This window comes from Drosophila bipectinata, chromosome 2R (genome assembly GCF_030179905.1).
Source record: "Drosophila bipectinata strain 14024-0381.07 chromosome 2R, DbipHiC1v2, whole genome shotgun sequence".
Classification (NCBI taxonomy): domain Eukaryota; kingdom Metazoa; phylum Arthropoda; class Insecta; order Diptera; family Drosophilidae; genus Drosophila; species Drosophila bipectinata.
In genome coordinates, this window is record NC_091737.1 from 18,834,372 (window position 1) to 18,856,442 (window position 22,071).

Below are 22,071 nucleotides of genomic sequence, written 5' to 3' on the forward strand. Positions count from 1 at the left end.
TAATGGTCGGAGCTTTGGTTTTTGAAATCATTATAGTGGTGCCCGTCAATTAGTGAATGAGGGTGAAAATTGTGTTAGACATTTAGCGGATATTTACACCTTTGGGTTAATTGGACAGTTTAGTGTATCATATTTGGAGGCATATCCTAGGCATGATTCACAACTCTGGCTGTAACATACTTAGTACCTATAATACAGCCTCGGATTCTCGAAATTCCTTTGAAGCCCTCTGCGAGACCAGCAATTAAACAAATCTCTAAGAGGGAATACCGTTAGTACCGGAGTTGGGCAGCCTAACTTGGATGCCTCGAGCTGTCCCTCTTGGAAGGGTTTCAGATCTTTCGGCTTTTTATCCCAACACGCCTCCAAGTTCTAAGCGAGCTGCCTGGCGCGGCACATGTTGGACACAAGCCCTGGGCCCGCAGTCCCGCCTCCAGACGCCAATTATGCATCCCAGGTCCAGTCAAGGATGCGACAGGATGTGAGCACTAGAAGCCGTCGGCAAAACTGACAACAGTCTGAAATCGGCCAAAGAAAAAAGCGAAAGTTGGCCTAAGACTAAAGTTTGGCCAGCGACAGCTTCGCCGGCGGCCTTAACGGAAATGGAAATGATCGCGGCTACGCGCAGGGCGAGAGGTGGCCCCATCAGGACGGTGTGGGGAGGGGATCCGAGGGATCACCGGACGGGCAGGGCAATTAGGCAGCGCCTCTCGGACGTGAGCTTAAAATTTGCAGCAGAAAGTGGCAGATACATCAAAAGTGAACGCAATCCATCATCATGTGATGAGAGCAGCGCCGACAAGTCCACCAGCTCCACCATCTCTTGAGACGCAGCCTGACTATCGTCGGGGAGGAGATCCCGAGGAGAATGGCGCGTTCGCAGCACGAGCTATAGAGACTGGGCAACCGTTAGACAATCGCGGAGCGGAGCACTGATTAGGGTTCTGTGAGGGAAGTCAAGGTCACTTTTAATTGTCCAGAGATACAGCTACGACTGCGAGGCCTTTTCTAATGCCGCCTGATCCTGGACCCTGGACCAGGGAACATGGCAATTAAAACAATTACAGGGACACTCCGACTCCGACCCGTCCGCGCCAGCTCGAAGCTGGGAGGGATTTCTCGGGAACCGCAACGCCCATTAGCGACAATCAATCTCGACCTGAGCCTCCGGAGCATGCTTTTGGTTTTATATTTTGCCGCGAATCGTAGTTTTTTCAGAGTTTTTTAGCTTTTTTTTTATTATTTACGAATGCCACTTGCCAGATACCCCATAATTATGAAATTATTATTGGAGCGCCAACAACAGACATCGCACCGAAATGTATCTTTGAGGTGATTCTGTGTGTGCGCCGTCGGAAAAGCAGAAATCCTTTCGGTCCGTGGATGTGGCACAGGAAGTTTTTTATGTAATGCCCGAGGCTGTGGAAGTTGGTCAAAAAAAAACACCGCTTTTCAAGCCCTTTCAGTTTTGAGAGCCGATGAAGAAATTGAGATACCAACTGAAAATAAATAAACTAAAAAAAGGTCCTCAGTCCTCCCTCGATTCAGCAGCGGACATACTGCAGCCAAACTTTTAATTTATTAATATGCAAGGAGGCCTCGGGGAAAATGGCCAAATACGAACAAACAATGTGTCGAAAATGCAGCGGGAAAAATTAACTTCTTTTGGAGGAGAAACAAATGTTGGGCGTTCTAGGAACTCTTTGAATATTTATAATACTCAGGGGGACAACGGTCCGACAACTGCAACTCCAACTGGAGAGTCCTGCTATGCCGTTATGAGTGACTGCGGTCCTTGACTCTACCTATAATGTCATATCCTGCGGCAAGCAAACAGGTTGCTGAGCTGGTGGCTCTGGATTCTTGGATATTGGAGGACGAGTCAATAGAGTAGAGTCCATAGGAGAAATTATGTGGCATATGTTCGGTGGAGAAAAGAATAGGTATATGGTATTCAATACCAAGGACTCGCTGAAAAGACTTTCATACAAACTATCCTCTGACCAAAGAATACAGACGGACAATAAGAAAAATGGCGATGCTGGCCTGGAAGGAAGGAAACCGAAAGGGACTGAGCAGGAAGGGTGGTGCCGCAGAAGGAGCTGGGAAAGGAGTTGGGGTTGGGGATACTTTGAATGCGAGCAAGAGAGAGATGTTCATCGGAACGCATGTTCTTTGAAAATTGCCCATAATTATGCGAACGAACTTCAAACTGATTGTTTCTACCGGCGCGGCAGCATCAGCATCAGCATCAGCGTCAGCGCCAGAGTCCCAGAACTCGGCCCAGAGTCGTCTGGCTTAAGACCAACTCCATGGACCACTCTCGTCTGTTGCATGCAATGTGGCTGGGACCCGGGATCGGAATCAGAATCGGGCCCAGGACCCGGGCCATGTGGAATAGCCCGCTTGGCTGCAGTGAAAGAGAATGACTGTAATTACGCATCACTTTTTCTTAATTTTCATGCTGTGCATCTTCTGGGGGCTTGCTCGTTGGAGCAGAGTGAGCCGAGCGGAGGGCCCAACCACCATCTTGAGAGTCTTGGGCAGGCAGAGTCACCAACGATTTGGATACTGAACTTGACCCACAAGACGAGTTTGCGGGCTGAGTTTTAGAAAATTGCTCGTTTCGTTGCGTGCATGTTTCCCAAAAGTCGAAAACATTTTGCGTGATGCGAGTGTTCAGCTTCCTTCAATGAGAAATCTAATTTAAAAGATACAAAATTTTAAATTATGGGGTTTCCTTGTCTGCTAAAATATGTTTTGGTTGTTTTCTGTTGTTTTTTTTTTTTTTTTTTTTTGCCGTCTTTATATTTGATTGCTTATACGTGCTGCGAAAGGCTTTGAATCATTTTGTACGCAATTTTGGGACGGAAATGTTGAATGTCAAAAGTTACTGGCTCAGCAAGTGGGTTACATAATGGGAAGCTACTCTGGGCTCAGAATAAGATCCAAAGATCGTTGACTGGTCCAGAAAAATATAATTTGAGCAGCTCATAAATCTAATGAGACTCATGGGTATCATGGGAAAAACAACAATTCAATTCATACAAAAAAAGATTTTTTTTCTGCAACTATTATCATTTTCAAAAATTGAAGTAGTACTATATCTACCAGTAGTAACTATTTGGCCCAAAATTAAAATGATAATTATTTTAATAATAAATGTGCGCCAAAGTACCCGCTCGACTAGTGTTGCCAACTATAGCTAAAACTAAAACCGCTTCGGCGGAGTTGCCGGACTGGCAATAAAATAGCTAAAACCGGCATCTCTAGCAAGAGGGTAAACAAGGTAAAATAAATGCGAAGAAATCTATTCCAATTGGAATTAATATAACAATCGGGTATTTTCTTGAAGCAATTTAATAGCTATAAACAAAGGTGACCTGGTCACTGGAATCAGAACCCAAAGAACCATTGCTTCAATGTAATTGCCAGCCATGGACTCCTCCGGCGGCATTGCGGATCTGACCAGCGTATCCTTCGCAGACTTCGAGACCAAAGCAGCCGAGGGTGAAGTTTCCTGGCCTCAGGCAAAGGATATCACCCTAGATCTTTCGCTGGGTCAGAAGACGTTATTTGCCGCTGACCAGACGCCTACGCCAACACGCCTTATCAAGAACTGCGACGAAGTGGGACTCTTCGAGGATCTGCAGCACGTGAATCCTTTTGACATTGGCTTCCAGCGTGCGGCGGAGCAGAATGTTTCTGGAACTCCAAAACGACCGGAAGCTCCTCCAGTAGATGGGGAGTCCCTCCACACGCCACAGGTGTTTCCCTTGGAAAACGCTAGTACTCCAGGGCCATCCGGAAATACAGTCTCGCGAAGCGACAGCTGCAGCAATGTGGATGTGGAACAGCTGCTGGCAACCTCTGCGACTCCTCTTAATTCGGAACCTCCTGCCACTTCTTTAGCTGTGGAGCCTCCGCCACTGCAGCTCATCCAACCCCAAGTCTTTACCTGGGTACTGCCTGCACAATCCTGCCCTGTACCCTTGGTAGAGGCGAAAAAATCCCATTCGAACTCCACACGACCCTTCATCTTGCCCAAGCCCAGTGCAGAAACCTCGAAGAAAAAGCGACCCGAACCCATCCTAGTGAGCTGTAATACGCCCAATCCCGAACCCAGCAGCGCCAGCTTGACGCCCACATCACAGCTCCCGATTAAGGAGCGTTTAAAGGCGATCCTGCATAGCAATAACCTTAACCGAAGACCCTTCAGCACATCTCCGCAGGTCGTGAGATCCAAGGATGCAAAGGACCGGGACGCGGATTGCATGGAACGGAGAAGAGTAGCTGCCAGACGCTACAGAAACAAGGTCCGCAACGAGCACAAGGATCTGCTGAAGCAAAATAACCAGTTGCAGCAGGAGAACCATGAACTGCGCGAAATGATCGCTCGGCTGGAGAAGGAGCTGAAGCAACAGAAGCTGAGCCACAACAGCATAGCTGGGGGTATGCTTGAGAGATATGTTTTCAAACCCATGTTTCTAATATTCCAATATTTCAGTAGTGAGCAGCCAACTGCATGTTCCTCCCTCCAGCTTTCACCTGCTTATCAACGTTCCAAACATCGTAGTGCCTTCACCATTGGCTAAGAAGTAAACCTGACAATATGGACTACCACCAGAAGCTGCCACGTTATTATATTTTTTTTTCCCAGTGATTTGGTGGCAGTCCTTGCTGTATTTTGAGTTCAGTGCCATGTCGTTTAGGAGTATTTCTATCTAATTTTATTTGTACAATAAGGCTTTATCCGTTGTTCCATTAAACTAGGAAACTTTACCCCTGCATACCCTACTTGAATCAATGGTGATTATTTCCATAAACTCTCTTTGGATTTCCAGAATTGACTTTTCAATATCCAGCATCTGGGAATTGCTTGGCGCGGCCGAGGTACTTGGAGCGCGCAGCTGTTCCCTAGTCATCTGGAGGGACGAATGGCATTAGAAATGGAAAGCCGGATAATTAGTTATTTTAGAGATACGTACCTCTTGCAAGCCCTTCTGCAGCTCATCCCTTTGCCGGCACAGTTCTCTCATATTTCCGTAATACTTCTGCGCAAGTGGAGCATCCCCCGTATCGGAAAGGTAGCGTTGCGCTAGAATCTCCATCTCCTGGTTGCGTATTTCGTCTTCGGCCAACTGCATCTGCTGGTTGTTCCGGCGGCGCTCGCGTTCTATATTGTGCATTAGCCTATCGATTTCCTTCTCCATTTCAATAACTTTGCGCCGCTGCTCCGACTCCTGCAGCTTGGCGATAACCTCGCTCTTGCGCCGCCGTACCTCCATCTGGTAGGTAAGCAGCATCTTCCTTTGGCATGTAATGCGCTCCTCCTCACGGTGGATGGTGTCCTGGTAAAGCTTTTCCATCTCCCTGAGACGCCGAGCATGCTCCTCCTGCTTGAGACCGTTTTCCAGCCGTTCCATAGTCCGCACCTCCTCTAGCTCAAGATGTCGTATTCGGGCATCAATTTCCTGATTGTGTTTCAGGAGGGACGCGGCCTGCTCTTCCTGTTGGTCAATCCAGTCGCTGGGGTACTTGACGAACTTTGGGTACACGCCCTTGGGAATGGAACTGAAGCGTTGCATGAAACGCTGGGGATGCAGGGCTGGCTCACATTTCGCCATCAGTCTACGCGCCTTGGCCAAAAGTTTCTCTATGTCCACTGGATTCTGTTCGTGAAAAAAGCAGACTGCAGAACGCCGGTCTGTCAGTCGAAGGATAACCTCACGGTTAATCAGGTTATAGGCTACAACCAGGAACACGGGAAACCAAGGTGGCTCCGTCAAAATATTATCCCATACCGCTAGCCACTGATTTTCCTCCAGCACTTCAGCGAAGGCACTACTCAGCAATGGCCACGCATAGTCCTTGGGGAGCAGCTTTAGGGATTTGTAGAATTTGCAAAGCTGCTCGTCGTGGTGCTGGAGCAGATTCTCACACATGGCCAGGTAATTGGCCGGTGGAAGCGGATGAAACTCAAACCAGAGCTGAAAGTGATTCAGGACCAGCGTAGCAAGGAGCTCGAAGCAAACCAGCCCGTTCTTGGGCATCTGCTTCACAAACGGAAAGATCAGGTGTGGCATAAAGTCTGCATGGGCAAGGACATTGCACCACTGCGCCAGGCAGGCCCATACCTTGAGCACAGCACGTCGCTGAGCATCGTTGCGAATCTTTAGTTTGATTGCATGTTTCCGGACCATCAGGGGTACGCCCAACTTAATGAGCTCCTGAAACTGCGAACCGTTGGAGGGAAGATCTAACAGTGACGTCCATATGAGAAACCTATACTTCTCTGGGTAGCATCCGTACTCTTTGAGCATGGCCTGTAATCTTTTTGGCTTCAGAAGATTCCTCACTTCCTGGTTCATGGAGCTATTGAGTGAGCAGGCTGGCACGGCCTTAGGTATCTTGAGAGTAGACCTAACATTGCTGTGGCAACTGGCTTGAACCTGCAAGGAATTAAACAGGCGACAGGTGGACCACACATTCACCTCTCCACAACGAGAGGTTACACTCAGCAGCTTGCCGTCCCGGCTCAGGTTCAATTTTATTGCATCCGAGGGCTGAACCACTATCTTGTGGTTCGTGTTGGCCAAGTCCAGCATAACAGCTTGACTTCGTCCAGTAATTGCAAACACAATCCGCTCCTTTGGCTGCGGCAGGAAAGCCATTTGCCGGATTATGAAGTCCGTGAGCCGATAAAGCTTCTCCAGATCAAAGGAGGCCGAGCTAAGGATAAGTAGATAACCATCCAAGGTACTCATACACATCTTATTCCCATCAGGAGTGAAACAGTAGCTCGTGAGCAGTCCATTGGAAAAGTCCTGGTCGGGACAATCAAAGGTAAGGTCGTCCTCAAGGTCGCTGTTGTCAGGGTTACGAAGATTGATTTCCGGCAACGATTCCCCTGCGCCAAGCAGTCTTAGTCGACGATGCATAGCCTTGATGGGCTGACCCATTCTGATGGTGTTTAAGGTCAACGAGGACCATACATGCAACGAATCGTTGGAAAAGCATGTAAAAAAGTGATCCGAATTGGGGAGAAAGGCAGCGAACTTTAGGGTATACCGCTGGTCATCAAACTCCAGCTGATGGGAGACCTCAAGGGAATCAAGATTCATCAGGACAGCATGATGTCCAAAGCGCACAAGGGCGTTGGAGGATCGGGTAGGGTTTCTCGGACGTTGTCCCCAGCTGATTTCCTCAACACCGTCAGTTCCTAACTCTCTACTGGACCGTATCACGGATTTTTCCAAATCAATGGTGCAGATTTGGCCCATCCGGTTGCCCACAATGTACAGACTATTGTGAAGCGGCATTGGTCGAACCATCTTAGCCCTGGGTAGGCGCACACTCAGCCGCCAATACAATTTCGTCACAAAGTCAAACACAAAGAAGTTGCCACTAAAAGAGATAACAGAGATTACTTACTACACTGACCACAGTCTAAGGTAGTTCAATACCGCCTGTCGATGACCACCAGTAGGTTGTTTTGCTCGTTAAAGCAGCAGGCTCCGATTTGGATCCGCACTGGCTGGCCTTCCTCCTTGATAGTGTGATGAACAGTCAGAATGTTTCTAATACGGGAAAAGAGTCTCGATTAGTCCCCTGCAGTGAATGTTGTTCAAAATCTTACCCTGCTTCGTTACGCTTCAGTCTGAAGGGATACTTGTGGGGCCGGGATTGGCTAGATTTGCTCGAACGGATCTTAAACTCATCCTCGCTGTCCAATTGCAGGCCACTGGAATCGGTCTCCAGCTGCAAGTCGTCTTCGATCGAAGTAAAGGACGTGGTATCCTCCGAATCGTCCTCATCGCTATTTCCATTTGCTCCAATGCTCTGCCACGCCGACGACATATCCTTTTGATCCCCGAGTTTTAAAACGCCATCCATGTCAAATCTAAAAAACTACGATACATCTGTCAAAAAGGGAGTGCTATCGGTTATCGAGGAGTGGCTTATTTATCGGAACCACCAAAGGATTCGGAACTAAATAATTCATTGATGTTGTTTTTCAGCACTGAATTCTGGAGCTCTTCAGACGGGAAAAACTACTCCGAAGGATGATTGGCAGCACTTGCCGGCGTTAAGATTTATTATTTTAATAATGTCTGTTTATTTAGCATTTAGTTATCAAATTACACTTGATTAGATGAGATTGTGGCTGATTACTATCAGAGCTGCGCAGCAATCAAGGCAGCAGGGATGGGCGTAGTGGACTTCCACAATATGACTGCTGCTTTGAGTACTGGCACTTCAAATCCTCCCTAGAACATGCTTCCGTAGTCCTCTCCGTCCCGCAAAGCGTAGCCTAACATGGTGCCGAAGTTTATAATATTGCTGATTATTGTTAGGGTGCAAGCCGTCCAAGTAATCTGTAATTGGAGCCGAGAGTAAAAATCTTTAGTAAATATCTTTTACTTTTAGTCACAATTGTACTAACCACTGCAGCGTGGGCCAGGACAATGGGCAGGGCAAAAGCGCTGACCACCATTCCCGAGGTAAGGAAATGGGCGAACTCCCACTTCGGGTTAGTCTCCTGGCTGGGCGTGGACCGCTTAGCCACGAAGACCGGAATGACAGACAGTGCGTAGAAGAGCAGCACGAAGAACGGGTAGAAGATTTTCGGGGTCGGCACAGCACAGGCCAGGATCAGGAAGGTGAGACCCATGCATGTTAAGAATGCACAGATGATGAGGCTTTATGGGAAAATAAACAACATTAGATCTTGGTGTCCTCTGATAAGGGAAACCGAGCAGACATACGCTGATGGACATTATTCGACGGCATTCGACGACGACCAGGTCAGGTGGCATCCATAAAGCAGTCCATGAAAGTTGGAACAGCATTAAGACATAGGTTAACGACAATTAAACAAATAATTACCTTTTACAGTAGACATTGTTATATATTATTTGTTTATGAATGTCTCTCTATTGGATCAATGGGACTTATGGAAAATGATTACCCACAAAGGTCAAATGCCATCCGTGGGATGTGGACCTTGTTGGTTAATTTCCAGTTGTGGCCAGTTGGCTTGTTGTATAGTATTTTCGAACTGAAAGTATTTTTTTTCTTAATGTTTTTTGTTTATTAATTTTCTTTCTCTCAAAATGACTCACTATTTTGGTTCTAGTTCCTATAGGTAGTTCCAAAGATGTGCACTGAAAATTATATATCGATATCGAGCGTCTACCTATCGCTCGGCTCCAACATCGGAAATACAACTTTATCTAACACTACATTCGACTAACGGTCGCATTTTTAAAAGATTATTGTTTTTTTGAAATGAAACGATTATTAAATGCCTAAACTTTTTATTAGGACCAATCTCTTTTATTTATTTATACATAGCTCCTATCTTTACCGCTTGGCCGTAATCCAAGCTCCATCCAGCAACGGGTGTTGCAGATGCTTCCGCCTACCACGAAAATATGAAGCCAATAGGAAAAATCAAACCAGAAAACATCCAGAGTCAGCAACCGTGAGGTTAATACAGCACAAACCACACCATCATCACGCCTTGCAGCAGCCCCATCCGCCACCGGTACTCCTGGCACTGAGAAAAGCTTTGCTGCTGACGATTCATTGATAAAAATAAAGTGCGCCCTATCCCAAGCCAAAAAGACGCAAGAAAGGGAAGCCGCTACCCCATTTTGTGAGCATGAGGTCCAGGGGGTCGTGGATTTGTGAGTGGCAGCCACCTGCTAGCTGGCTTCTATTCGCTCCGGCTCTTTATGAATGCCCGTGTTTACTCAAAGAACCATGGACGTGCTGAGCTTTCCAGTTCATATCGTACGCAGGCGCCTCCTCGTTGCTCCACTAGGTGCTGTTGTTGCTCCACTGCGGCGGGTATGCCCTCAAAAGCTACCCGCAACATTTAACAGTGCGGGGGTGGGATAACATTTGCGTCACAGCTTCTGCTGCTTCGGGCTCGGGTTCGAGCCGAATCTGCTCGGTCGCCGCCAGGCTCATTCATTTTTCTTCAGTATAACGGTATACGTCGACAGTTCAGCAACGCAAGACTCGGGTTCCGGATAAACCATCCCAACCATTCGTAACCCTGCGATTGAAAGGTTTTTCACCCGCAAACTAAGTGAAAACTGCTGCAATTGACACTTCCAGTGCCCGGTTTAGGAGCAAAGTGATCCTGTTTGGCGATAGACACCAAAATTCTGGCAATAAAGCGCCGTTAGCTAACGAAAATTGCGAACAATATTGCACGCCCACGCGCGAAAATTATTCTCAGAGCAGTGCAAGCGAAAAGTTGGGGGAGCAACCACCAGCAGCTGCCACTGGATATTCGCCACTCGGGGTCTGTGTGTGTGTGGGTGTTGAAAATCAATAAACCGTCGACGTCGTCGTTTGGCAGAAAGCAGCCAGCCCCATTAACCATATGGCAGCCGTGGCCGTATCCGTGCACTGCTAGCCGATTTCAGTGGATCGAAAATAACCAGCGATTGAGCGCCTGACCCCCTAAGAGAGGAGGGTAGGAAAATATTGCAATTGCATTGCGACCAAGAGTGCCAAGTGCCCCCAAAGTAGTGCAAAATGGCGGCTCGCCTGGAACTCGCCCTGGCTGTTAGATGCGCCCTGGCTGCAGCCGTCCTGTGCTGCATTTTGGGTCAGTGTGAGTCGTCCGTTTACCCAGGTAAGCCTAAAAATAGCACACTTCACAGTCGCACAGTCGTGCATACATAGTTTCGACTTGGGTGCGTGGTAAATGGCGTAGGAAGAAACAGAAAGGAACTGGAGGGGGCGCCCACTCCAGTGAGGGAGAGGCGTGCGGAGGAGGCGTAGAGGCAGGCATTGGGCCAGAATAGCCACCTCGTTTTGTGTATCCTGCACTGAATACATATACGACAACGGTGGAAACAGTAGCTCAATGGGTTCTATTTTTTAAAGCTGTTTGCAATTCCATTAAATAAATATTCAGTTTTTTTTTTAATAATTATCTTTAAAAAAATTATCCTATTTTTTTCTAAAGATGTTTTTATAACCAAAACACCCACGCTCTGTATTTCCGCTGCAACGTAACACTTCTATTGGAGTTGCAGGCGGGGAGATGGGGAGTCGGAACTCCCGTGGCGTTCAAACTGGCTTCCTGGGCACAAAAGTTTCAATTCATGCCTCCCCACCTGCACCCAGGACAAAATCCCAGGAACTGCGATGCGGTGCGATTAGGTTTCCAAGCACGTCACGCCAGGGCTATGGTTCTGTTCGGTTCGTTCGTTTTTGTATCCAACCCCCAATGATTGGGCTGACCTGGGCGCGTGTGTAATTGGTCTATTTTTAGTCTTTCGGCAATAAAACCGACTTTTGTTTGTCTATTTCGAATCCTTTCTTGAGGGTGGTGGGACTGGGTAAAAGGAGGGTCTGACTGACCCTTCGCGTGGCGGCTATTTTCGACATTGGTTTCTATTTTTTGTTTCCCGACTTCTGACACGCATGCCGCCACGCACCACTCATTAGCATAATAACCTCGCACCACCGCCATATTTTTATTGAAACATTAAATTAGAAAACTTAAACTTTAGTTTCACTGGCATCGGAGCACAAAAGTAGGCAATGTTTTGAGTTGTTTTTGTGGGCTCTTTGCAGGACTGCGCAGAAGACCCATTCAGGCGCCCGCAATGGACCCTCAGAGCGAACAAGAGTACGCCTTCCTGGCCCAGATGATGGAGCAGTATGCCCGTCGGAGACTGCAGCAGCAGTTCGATCACCAGCTGCATGAGATCAACCTAAAGATGGATCGCCAGCGGCAGTTGCTCGAGCGGGAGAGGTACCGCCAGCGACAGCAGCAACTGCAGGTGCAGCGCGAAGCCGAGGAGGAGTACGAGAACGGAAACGGCAACCAGCTGAACCAGCAGTATGACCAGTACGACAATGCCGAAGCGGAGGCCAGTTACGGCAGTCCTCTGGACGCTGTGCCAGATGTCCAGCCGCCCATTTATTTGCCCCGACTTCCCAATCTACCAAATCTACCCAATCGTCCCAATCTGGGAGACTCCCCCAACCGGAACAGCGTACTCCGCGAACGAATACCTTTCGCAGTGGGTCCCAACGATGCCCGCTTCTTCGACAACCCCAACGACCCGTCGGGGGAGCTAGACTCCCGAGCTCTGGAGGATTATGAGGAGTATGCCCCCATTGAGCCCACTCCAGACGGGGTCAAGACAGGCAAGATTGCAACACCGGTTCCGGCTCCAGTGCCGGTGGAACCTCCGAAAGTTTTGGACGCTGCCAATGCCAACTTCCATCGGATCAACCCACAATCAGTAGCCGCTGCGGCTGTGGCTGGTGTGAATCTACCCCAGGCCAAGGAACAGAGTGCCACCCACGAGATTAACGCTCTGATCAACAAGCTGCAGAAGCAGAGCAAGTCGCCCATACTCACCTTGGTCAGCGGTGGCGACACAAGCCAGGAACAGATCGTCCTGCGGCAGCACCTGGGCATGAGCAACGAGATGGGTGTATACATCGTGGCCCTGATAGCTGGCGTAAGTGCAGCAGTGACTGTGGGTCTTCTGGCTCTCGGGGTGACTTGGTGAGTACTTCCTGACCGGTATGGGGTTTTCGAAAACTAATTTCCCAACCTAAATAGGTTCCATAATCGCCATAAGGCAGCAGCCGATGTGGACTATCCGGCTTACGGGGTTACAGGACCCAACAAGGATGTCTCACCTTCCGGCGACAGGAAGCTGGCCCAAAGTGCTCAAATGTACCACTACCAGCACCAGAAGCAGCAGATAATCGCCATGGAGAACAGCCAGGCCGCGGACGGAAGTTGCGGGCTGTCGGACGTGGAGAGCGACGATGACAACGAGGAAGGAGACTACACCGTGTACGAGTGTCCTGGCTTGGCGCCGACCGGTGAAATGGAGGTGAAGAATCCGCTCTTCCTGGACGAGACGCCGGCCACGCCGGCCAACAACCTTTCCGGCCAGCCCGCCGGAGCCAATGCCGCTGCAGCAGCCACCAACAACAACATTACGCAGGCCACGCCCCAGCAGCCGGCCACCCAAAAGAAAGGTACTGTTAAGCCGAATATGAATCTTTTGAATGCCGCCGCCACCGCAGCAGCCGCTGCAGCCGCATCTGCCTCTGCCTCTGCAGAAGCTCCAGCGGCCGGTGGCAAGGATGAGCCAAAGCAGAAGCGTAAGAGCAAGAAGTAAGCAGAAGGGAACAGATCGTAGAGCGAGGAGCAGATTGTTTTCCCTCTTGGGACAATTGGTAAAGTGTGACTGATCCATTGTCAGCCAACCCTCAGACACTCTCCCACAAGAACAGAAACAGATTCAACTGCAGCTTGTATGTATTCCTATCAGAGAGTCCAGGGAATCTAATTCCAGGATCCACCACACACCCATACACACACACTTTGAACCCTCCCCCCCATTTGCATAATTCCTGTTATGTTGTGTCGCGTAATCGGATTTCTATGCAGTAAGTCTGATTACTGATTACTAACTACTGAACCGAGCATCCTGTCCCACAATTCAACCGAGTTTCCGCCCACTTTCCGCCCGCTGTCAGGTGCACAACACTGTCAGGTGCTGTTGGTGCTGCAAGGCATCCCGGAGGGAGGGGGGGCCTACTATTATGAGGATATGCTTGGTTTAGCCAGGATGTGTCAGAAACAGATCCTTTATCTGCAGTGCGAATCTATTTTGTTGGAATACTTTAAAGTCTGGAGGCGTTCAGAACAGGGAGCGGAGGAGGGACAACCAACCAAAGCTAACTAACATATTATATTATTATAAATATATGTATATTCATGTAATTATTGTATCATATATACCCGGTGGCAGCCTTTTTACTTACCTGCCCAGGTGTGGTGTACTATCTTTTTTCATTTTTACTACGCTTTGTGATCGATCCTAAATTATCTGTGTCAATTTAGAAATACAATTCTGATAACCAACCTGTATGCATGCAAAAAACATATTATACACGTATATTGAAGCGGAAATGCGATGCAGTACGATGACTAGGAGGACTAGATGGAGAGGATTATTTACAAGTAAAACTTACAATAATTTCCCTGCACACATTCATGTAAAGTAAATGAAAAACGACTGATAACACACAAAAGATAACACGCGTCTATTGTACAAAAAAAAAAAACCAAAAGAAAAAAAAAAAGAAACGAAAGAAAGAAATTTATTTACTGATTAGCGAGACGATTAGCAAAGGAACCTATCAGCGGAAACGATGATTCCCAAAACCCCAGAATAAAACCTAGAAATCTAAACGAAACTGTAGCGACATTTTACTATATATATTGTACACTCAATTGCTGTAAATAAACATGAGGCATTAGGAGGCGGTGGGAGTTAAAGGACTTCCCAGTGGAACTATTGCGGCCGAAACAATACACTGAAACAGAAAACAGAATTGAATTGAGGAACTTGCGAGTTCAAAAACAAGCAAAACACGAATAATTCTATTTACTAGTGGAACATGCAAAGCATCTTGAAGCATTGAAATTTGAATTCGAAATCGAAATCGAAACAGACTTAGCCACAATAAAGTTGAGTGTAATGTTGAGTTTGAAATATATATTTTATTGTGTTTGGCTAGCGACACGTCAAAATAATCCAAACTCGTGAATGTAAGGGAACGAGTGGCCGAGGAGTCCCCACATATATTGTGAAAAGAGCATAATTCAATTTATTTATGTATGATAACCGTAACAACACAAATTATACAATATGCATACAGAATAAAATAAACTAACCCAAGTTTTTGTCTTTTATTGAAGTTTCTACGTAGACCGAAGTACATTTTTAATGAATATAATTTATCATCTTTTCTTGGGGCTTATATTTTAGTCAATTCTTAAATAGCAAGAAGATATTCAAATGAATGTCAGGACGATTTAAAGAGACCGCTATTCTAAGCAGTGCTGCCAACCTGTCTATTTTATTACCATTTTATGTTTTTTAAACTGCAAAAATTATAAAATGGCTGTAAATATTGTAAAATACATCTTAACTATTAAGTGGTTTCCAAGATAGAATTATTTAAATATTTGAATCAACAGGCGATTCCAGATATAAAATTTTGCTTCAAAAAGATACATTTCACAGTATATCGATATATTATTTTTTTATACTATTAGTTTTGTCGGACTGGGGGTTTCCTCTTTATTAAAGGTTTTATTTTTATGGCTGGTGGTTAGTTTAAGGATAATTTACAAATGAAACGCCGTTCCGGCTTATTTTTAAATTTTGGGGACAAGAAAGATTTTTAGGGGGTTTCCAGGGCTGCTCGATTGAATTTGAGGGGAAATCCAAATCGGAGTCTGGTAACACTGTTTAGATTATCAACAACCTTTCCCGTACTCGCTCTTGACGTAAGTCCCAAAAAGTACTAATTTCTGAGATAATATTGTCCCTATTATGTAAAGTGCACTCCCGGATAGCGGTGGAGCCCATCCCAGAGCCAAAAAGTGCCAGAACAACAGGATCTCTGACTCAATTTGTGTGAAGGAATGTGCGGTGGTCAGTGTCAGTGTGTGTATGTGTGTGTTGGTGCGTCCGTGTGGGGCTTCCGTATCGCCAGAGGAAAACAAATGGCTTTGATGGGGGTTTGCGTTTGAGTCATGTTTGGATGTATCAGGAAAACAAAGCACGGCGCGTCAGCGTTTGTCCGACGACATGCCGTTTAATTTGATTAGCCAGCCAATCGTGAGATCGAATCTGTTGGCACAAATATAGACATGGCGTAATTGAGAGCGAGAGAGCTGGCTGCTGTGCTAATTAATTAATGGCTCGTCTTGACCTGGACACTAACCAGAGCCGATTGAGAATATACATATATGTACATATGTATGTACATATGTATGGACTCCATTGTTAAATGGGCGAAAATAGTGCGTGTTTAGTTTGCGTTACGTGAGCCCATTCCAATGCAGTTGTATTAGTCAGATATGCTGAAAGCCTGTGTGTGTGTGTGTGAGCATGAGTGTACATGAGCCTCTCGGTAGCCCGCGACTCACTTAATTTCTTTTATTTACTCTCGGTTCACACAGATCAGGTTTTGGTTCGTTCCTCGCTCCTCCTCAGTGCAGCCGTGTAGCCGTGCAGCTGCATTCTTTCTCGCTCCACCCCCCCGCACCTTTCCTCGCTCCGAGTGCACCTGTTTATTCTGAAGGAGCAAAAGAGACGAACAGAAGTGCACTTGCCACGCTTGAATTGCTGGAGCTGGCTGCCTGCTCTCCACGCGGAAATGCCAGTGGAAGGAAAGGCGAAGCCACCACAGAGAATCATAGACTGGAGGAGCCAGTGAGTTCCAGTTGCAGATAAACCATCCCGTCAGAGGCGCCATGACATAGCCCTGAGAGGCCCTCACCACAAAAGATACAGCCATAGAGAACTACTTTAGCTCCAGACTAGCTGAATAGATAACGAAGGAGGAACCGAGGAGCGGAGGGGGGAATCATTTGCGTTAACTTCTGAATGGAATGACGATGTGATGGGCTCGTGCTCGTGTACGCGGCGACACTTTTTGCTGTCAATATGCTTCCTGCAAGTGGTGAGTATCCGCGATAAGCCATCGACTCGGCATTACTGATTACATCCGCCTTCCCGCTGCCAGATAACCATCATCGAGCGCCAGGTATTCGATTTCCTCGGATACATGTGGGCGCCCATACTGGTGAACTTTTTCCACATACTCTTCATAATATTCGGCTTCTACGGCGCGTATCACTTTCGCGTTAAATACATCATCACTGTAAGTGCCCGCGCCCTATTATCATATCTAAGCGATAACCCCAATTTATTTTGTGTGCCTTGCTTATAGTACCTAATATGGAATTTCCTGTGGATCGGCTGGAACGCCTTCCTCATTTGCTTCTATTTGAATGTGGGAGTATTGGATAGGGTAAGGAAACACAGTAACTATAACAAGTACAGTAAATACAGTATCTCTATTGCTCCCTTTAGGACAGCGATCTGCTTAACCTTGGCACGGGCAGCGTCTCCTGGTTTGAGGCAAATGGCTATGGCTGCAAACCCACCTACAACATGACCGCGGACGATCCGTTCCGACCTCCACGTCCAGAGCGCGTAGAGGGGTGCTTGCTTGATTATCCGCTGGTGGAGATCATACACTCCGGAGTGCAGGTTGCCTTGGCGGTGAGTTATAATAACGATGAAAGGCCAGTAGAATCTATATAATAATCCCCACTTCTACAGCTATTCGGTATACTTGGTGCGATTCTAATCAGTTGCATATTTCTCGATGAGGACGACAGATGTAAGTGGAGAATGTCGATTCTGTACCATATTCGGTGTCATATAAACATCACTAACCCGCGGGATTGGTCATTGCTAACCCCCTCCTCAACATACTCACACTATTACACAATTTATCACCGTTTAGTTTTTCCACTTATCACTTAACCAGCATTATTTCCCCCTTGTTAGTAAAGCGAATGTTTCAAAAAAAAGAAAAATATGGAAGCTTCCGCATGTGGAAGCGTACAGTGAACCGACTGTATATTTTTGTTATATTTTAATGTGTCAGGTTGTCGATGTGTAAGCTGTTTTCCCCCCCAAAACCCAAGCCCCGGAATGCAATTGTACCCTTATACATATACGAGACATATAAATATTGTATCCAATATTAACCACCATTGTGACATGCCCATGTGATCTGTGACAGCCTAATATATACATACATAATGCATACTTGCCACCCATATACATACGTATTGTTATTCATGTTATGTTTAAGCCATTTCTCTCATAACAACCAGAAAAAACAACATTGTATCTGCTTATCGCTAAAGACATTGTGCAGCACTCGAGAAACCATCTTAAATGGGATGCAAAAATCAGATTTTAGATTGTAGTTTGCATTAGAAGTTGGTGCTGCCCAATGTCCTGGGCGATATACGATCCCGCGACTCTATAGTTTATTGTTAAAGCATCTTTAATCAAATTTCTGGTTTGCAGTCGATTTCATGAACGGCGACGCGAAGAGTCCACAGCACACCGTGGTCCATCCAATGTACGTGAGCTATACAAGTATACCCACAACATCCGCAAGCGCCACCATGCAATCAAACAAGCATCTGCAACTGCAGCATCAGCAGCAGCAGCAGCAAAACTCACTGAAATTCTATCATCATCAGCAACAACAGCAACACCACTTCCACACTACCAGTAGCAACAGCAAGAACAACTACCAGTTGAGCGGCGGCAGCAATAGCAACAATAATACACTCGACAATAATCTCCAACCGCCGATGCCAGACACAACAAATAACCACAACGCGTCATTCCCCCCACACCACCACCACCACACTCGTTTAACCCTTAATGCGGGAGGAAGTAACAGCAGCAGCAGCAGTCTCCACCGTAATCGGCAACACCAATTCCACTCCAAGCCCAAACACCCCGTTCCAACGCCCATGTCCCCCCAGACGACGCCTTCCCTGTCGTATGCCTCGCTCCAGAATTCCAATCCGCACCTGGCGGCCAGCTCGCTGAACAACAGCAACTACAGTCTTTTCCAGAGTCCGGACTCGTTCCAGGGCTCCAACTCCCACTTTGCACGCATCCACCATAAGCCCAAGCCCCCCAAGTCAGGTGTTTCCACATTGCCGATGGGATCAGAGGTGAACATCAGCTCCCCTGTCCGTCCGCCGTTCGACCGCCTGTCGCGCAATCTCGAAGAGGACGAGGATAACTTCTCGCTGCAGCAGTTCGCCCCGGGCGACCATGGTGTAACCTATGTGCCATTCCAGAGCCCCACGCCCAACGGTCTATTCGGGGGCGACAACAATAACCAAAGCAGTCCGCAAACATTCCACTCGCCAAACAACAATGCCTATCCCTATGACCAGAACGGACTACCATCCCCGCTCCGGGTCGCTCGTCGACCCACGCATATCCCACTGCCCACAGTGCCGCTGCACAGCTGCCTGGAAGTGGAGGACAACGAAGATGATGACCCTGATAGGAATGTAACGCCACAGCCGGTCGCCCGTCCCCACATCCTCCACCAGCGCTTGGGCCAGGCCCCATATCCTGATCTCTCGCCCGAGGTGGCGGAGCGGTATGCCATGCCCTCCCAGTCTGTGGTCGCCCTTCCTATGCCCCACGGCTCCCCCATGGTGCGTCGCAGTAATCGCCGTCCCCGGCCACCCATTCCCGTCAATTTCTGTGACCAGATTCGAGCTCCTCCCCCGGGATATGTTGTTCGCGCCCAAAGCGACGACCGTCTAGTCGAGCAGACAGCGCAGGCGCAGCCAGTATCGGCATCCACTGCAGCGGAGGCTGCTCCGCATGTTAATCGCCGAAGTGGCCAAAAGACCCGTCCGCGCTCCTTCTGCAACTCCATAGTGGGCGTGCAGGCCTAGAGCCCATCCTTTGGAATACAACCAAATCCTACCCAAACCCAAGACTTAAGTACGTCCTCCAGTCCTCTCTCTCTCTCTCTCTCTCTCTACCCATACCTATATGCTCTATGCGGGCAGGACACGGATGCCATTTGCTGTTACTAACTCTAGCAGGATAACTCGATTCGCTCATATTCGAACATTTTGTGTTGTTGTTTCTTTGTTGTGCTAACCTGGCTCTAAACCTGGGGCCCCACCAAGCCCCGCCAGCTTCGAAGCGTGCGTTTAACGATTAGGATGATGCCTTGCGCAAGCAGTCTTTTAATTAATAAATATATATACAAATTATATATTAATTATTAGGTAACAATTCACACACACACACACACCACATTTTTGAGACTTTCCCCGAATTGTGATAGAAGAGGAGGGTGCGTGGAAAGCCAATACAATTTTTATGTTGATCTGTGATAACTAAAAAAAAACGAACATGAACGAAAGTAATCTAAAATTGAATGCGAAAATGTCACAATAACCATGTAAGAAATTTGTTGAAATGCCAGCGAGAGAAAATTTATAATTTAGCGCCAATTGCAACGAGATGCCTTGATGAAAATCGGAATATTGAATATATAGATAAATATATATAGACAGATATATATACATATATATTGATGTGTTATCGGGGGAGAGCGCAGCCTCCCCAAAACGGCTGCCTTTTGTTTTTAAAATGAAATATATATACGATATATATGCGAGATGCAAGTTAGTTGTCAAACACAAACAAAGTTGTCTATTGAGTTAAGTGCGAGATTCATTATTATACAAAAGCGAAAAGATACAAACGTTAAATACACAACCTATTAGATACGTTAGTTAAGTCTAGTGTTAAGCTTGAAGCCACAACACAAGCCGCGTTAGCAGATCCAAATCCAAATCCTAGACATTATTAATGTTAGTTAGAACACATACCAATTTTGATCTTTAGCGGACTGGTGCCAATTCCCTAAGAGATTTAAAGCGTTTCCAATAAATGTTCATTTACACCAAACTATGGACTATCTATATCTCTCTCTATCTCTCTGTTGGAAACCTTTGTTAATAGTTGTACATTTCACTGGTAACTGGCTTCTCCGTAGCATTTGTGGCTTTAACCAACCGCTAACTATCTCAACTATCTGCGCCCGTAGCTAATCCAAATTGTTTAACCAGCTCTAAGTATACGCACACAAAAGTCTAACCCCCCCAGGTAACTGTCATACCTATGCGTCCCTTTGCCGGAGCAATACTAATCCCGATTCCTTTCTCCTTCAGTGAAGCATATTAGCAAGCAGTCCAAGCACCGCCAATCGCTCTACTCCATCGAGTTTGGCGGCAGCAGCAGTGATACCATCCGACATGGCGCCCACTCCCTGGGCCTGGGACTGGGTGATCCCAGGGGCGACCAGGACGGCGGGGAGCTGAGCCCCAAGCCAATGACTCCGCGGCGCGTTAAGAGAAGATCTGTGATGGCCAGAGGCACACAGGGTAGGCAATCGAGCGGGGGAAGCAGCAGGCGTTCTCACCACGGCTCCAGCGGCACACTGAGATCCAAGCACGGCGGTCATGGAGGCGGCGGTGCGGACAGCAGCAGTGGAAGCTACGTGAGGAGCAGCACTCGTAGTTCGCGTAGAAAGTACCAGCAGAATCCAGTCACCAAATTGCTTGACCAGCAGCTCCAACAGCATCATCCGCAGCAGCCACACTTGGGGTCCTTCCACCGCCAGGACAAACTCTCGCTGACCGCCTCCAATCTGCAGACTCTGAACGACGACATCGTCAATAACTCCAATATGGTTGCCGGCAGCAGCCAGCTGGGCAGTCTGGGCAAGAACAATAGGCACCTGTATCACAGCTACCGCAAAAACATTCTGCTGGATCCCATCTACTACAACACCAACGGGCAGGGCGTAGTGCTCGAAGAGCCAGGCTCGCCGACCCTGCCACCGCCTCCGCCTCTGCCATCCCAGGCCAGTCTGCAGGCTAGTGGTGGTGGACACTACAATCCCAGTTACCAACACTCCACTACCCACCTCAACGATGTGGGTCACGGCCCCGATGAGCTCTACAACAATCGTCCACCCTCAGTGCGTTCCAGTTACTCCAACTTCCACGGCTCACGCCCTCTGTCCACCGCCTACGGGACTGGCCCGGGTGAGAACGTGTTCGCTGGCCTGACCGGAGCCAGTGCCAGTCCTCCGCAGGCCCCGTGCACTCCACCCCTCTACCAACAGCACCCCATGCACCTGCAGCAGCAGCAGCCACAACATCAACTTCAACAAAGCCAACAGCAGCACTATATTCCACCGCCGCCAATGGATCCTGCACCCGCCTACGTGAGTGCCATGTCCTTCTCTAAGAGAACTGCATCGAGGGAGAGCATCCGGTCGATGGCTTTCCTCAACAACGGCCCGCCTGCCTATAATCTTAATTACCATACGCCGCCGGACTCGGAGACTACCATGTAAGGCGGTTAAGCCACTAGGATCACGGATCACCACAACCATCATCGCCCACAACAAACCTATATATTTATTCTCATGCTTTAACCAACCGCAGATTGTAATCTTGATCCGTAAGCTAACGATATGAATGTTTAGTGTCTAGGATATAGACTAAGTTTTTATCGTTTTACCAAAGTGCCTTTTGTAAATAAATGTCTAAAATATATACGA

General features: G+C 47.5%; 5 protein-coding genes across 11 annotated transcripts; 3 read left to right on the forward strand and 2 right to left on the reverse strand.

Annotated features, from left to right (window-relative positions):
• The first annotated feature begins 3,245 nt into the window (after nucleotides 1-3,245).
• On the forward strand, nucleotides 3,246-4,803 carry Atf-2 (Activating transcription factor-2). Of its 3 annotated transcripts, none has more exons than XM_070278045.1 (3): nucleotides 3,246-3,289; nucleotides 3,356-4,452; nucleotides 4,508-4,803. In XM_070278045.1, exons 2-3 carry the CDS (start codon nucleotides 3,438-3,440, stop codon nucleotides 4,600-4,602), a joined length of 1,110 nt encoding a protein of 369 aa, XP_070134146.1. In that variant the 5' UTR covers nucleotides 3,246-3,289; nucleotides 3,356-3,437; the 3' UTR covers nucleotides 4,603-4,803. The 3 variants fall into 3 exon arrangements, with proteins under 3 accessions (XP_070134146.1, XP_070134147.1, XP_017096729.2); XM_070278046.1 differs by having other exon boundaries at nucleotides 4,511-4,803; XM_017241240.3 differs by lacking the exon at nucleotides 3,246-3,289 and having other exon boundaries at nucleotides 3,306-4,452.
• Nucleotides 4,703-7,950, reverse strand: LOC108125150 (TBC1 domain family member 31). The gene is made up of 4 exons (XM_017241237.3): nucleotides 7,640-7,950; nucleotides 7,467-7,580; nucleotides 4,989-7,407; nucleotides 4,703-4,925 (listed from the first exon to the last, which is right to left on the reverse strand). Exons 1-4 carry the CDS (start codon nucleotides 7,894-7,896, stop codon nucleotides 4,770-4,772), a joined length of 2,946 nt encoding a protein of 981 aa, XP_017096726.2. The 5' UTR covers nucleotides 7,897-7,950; the 3' UTR covers nucleotides 4,703-4,769.
• A 116-nt stretch (nucleotides 7,951-8,066) lies between these two features.
• LOC108125153 (leptin receptor gene-related protein) lies at nucleotides 8,067-8,702 on the reverse strand. Its single transcript, XM_017241242.3, has 2 exons — nucleotides 8,447-8,702; nucleotides 8,067-8,378 (listed from the first exon to the last, which is right to left on the reverse strand). Exons 1-2 carry the CDS (start codon nucleotides 8,672-8,674, stop codon nucleotides 8,271-8,273), a joined length of 336 nt encoding a protein of 111 aa, XP_017096731.1. The 5' UTR covers nucleotides 8,675-8,702; the 3' UTR covers nucleotides 8,067-8,270.
• Nucleotides 8,703-9,387: 685 nt separating this feature from the next.
• On the forward strand, nucleotides 9,388-14,747 carry LOC108125151 (uncharacterized). The gene is made up of 3 exons (XM_017241238.3): nucleotides 9,388-10,654; nucleotides 11,605-12,550; nucleotides 12,608-14,747. The coding sequence occupies exons 1-3, from the start codon at nucleotides 10,555-10,557 to the stop codon at nucleotides 13,176-13,178; spliced, it is 1,617 nt and encodes a 538-aa protein (XP_017096727.2). The 5' UTR covers nucleotides 9,388-10,554; the 3' UTR covers nucleotides 13,179-14,747.
• A 559-nt stretch (nucleotides 14,748-15,306) lies between these two features.
• NKAIN (Sodium/potassium-transporting ATPase subunit beta-1-interacting protein) lies at nucleotides 15,307-22,066 on the forward strand. Of its 5 annotated transcripts, none has more exons than XM_070278792.1 (8): nucleotides 15,309-15,361; nucleotides 16,040-16,542; nucleotides 16,606-16,743; nucleotides 16,813-16,893; nucleotides 16,956-17,147; nucleotides 17,208-17,268; nucleotides 17,970-18,024; nucleotides 20,497-20,609. In XM_070278792.1, exons 2-8 carry the CDS (start codon nucleotides 16,483-16,485, stop codon nucleotides 20,549-20,551), a joined length of 642 nt encoding a protein of 213 aa, XP_070134893.1. In that variant the 5' UTR covers nucleotides 15,309-15,361; nucleotides 16,040-16,482; the 3' UTR covers nucleotides 20,552-20,609. The 5 variants fall into 5 exon arrangements, with proteins under 5 accessions (XP_017096756.2, XP_070134893.1, XP_017096757.1 ...); XM_017241268.3 differs by lacking the exon at nucleotides 20,497-20,609 and adding an exon at nucleotides 20,672-20,822 and having other exon boundaries at nucleotides 15,310-15,361; XM_017241267.3 differs by lacking the exons at nucleotides 17,970-18,024; nucleotides 20,497-20,609 and adding an exon at nucleotides 20,672-22,066 and having other exon boundaries at nucleotides 15,307-15,361.
• Nucleotides 22,067-22,071: the final 5 nt, after the last annotated feature.

Excerpts from the sequence above, each read along its gene's own strand:
- Atf-2 (XM_070278045.1), top strand. The coding sequence starts at position 3,438 with ATGGACTCCTCCGGCGGCATTGCGGATCTGACCAGCGTATCCTTCGCA. Across the intron at positions 4,453-4,507 it reads CCACAACAGCATAGCTGGGG|TAGTGAGCAGCCAACTGCAT; the intron begins GTATGCTTGAGA and ends CCAATATTTCAG.
- LOC108125150 (XM_017241237.3), bottom strand. The coding sequence starts at position 7,896 with ATGGATGGCGTTTTAAAACTCGGGGATCAAAAGGATATGTCGTCGGCG. Across the intron at positions 7,581-7,639 it reads CTGAAGCGTAACGAAGCAGG|AAACATTCTGACTGTTCATC; the intron begins GTAAGATTTTGA and ends TTCCCGTATTAG. Across the intron at positions 7,408-7,466 it reads CTGGTGGTCATCGACAGGCG|TGGCAACTTCTTTGTGTTTG; the intron begins GTATTGAACTAC and ends TATCTCTTTTAG.
- LOC108125153 (XM_017241242.3), bottom strand. The coding sequence starts at position 8,674 with ATGGGTCTCACCTTCCTGATCCTGGCCTGTGCTGTGCCGACCCCGAAA. Across the intron at positions 8,379-8,446 it reads TCCTGGCCCACGCTGCAGTG|ATTACTTGGACGGCTTGCAC; the intron begins GTTAGTACAATT and ends CTCCAATTACAG.
- LOC108125151 (XM_017241238.3), top strand. The coding sequence starts at position 10,555 with ATGGCGGCTCGCCTGGAACTCGCCCTGGCTGTTAGATGCGCCCTGGCT. Across the intron at positions 10,655-11,604 it reads TGAGTCGTCCGTTTACCCAG|GACTGCGCAGAAGACCCATT; the intron begins GTAAGCCTAAAA and ends GGCTCTTTGCAG. Across the intron at positions 12,551-12,607 it reads CTGGCTCTCGGGGTGACTTG|GTTCCATAATCGCCATAAGG; the intron begins GTGAGTACTTCC and ends CAACCTAAATAG.
- NKAIN (XM_017241267.3), top strand. The coding sequence starts at position 16,483 with ATGGGCTCGTGCTCGTGTACGCGGCGACACTTTTTGCTGTCAATATGC. Across the intron at positions 16,744-16,812 it reads GCGTTAAATACATCATCACT|TACCTAATATGGAATTTCCT; the intron begins GTAAGTGCCCGC and ends CCTTGCTTATAG. Across the intron at positions 16,894-16,955 it reads ATGTGGGAGTATTGGATAGG|GACAGCGATCTGCTTAACCT; the intron begins GTAAGGAAACAC and ends TGCTCCCTTTAG.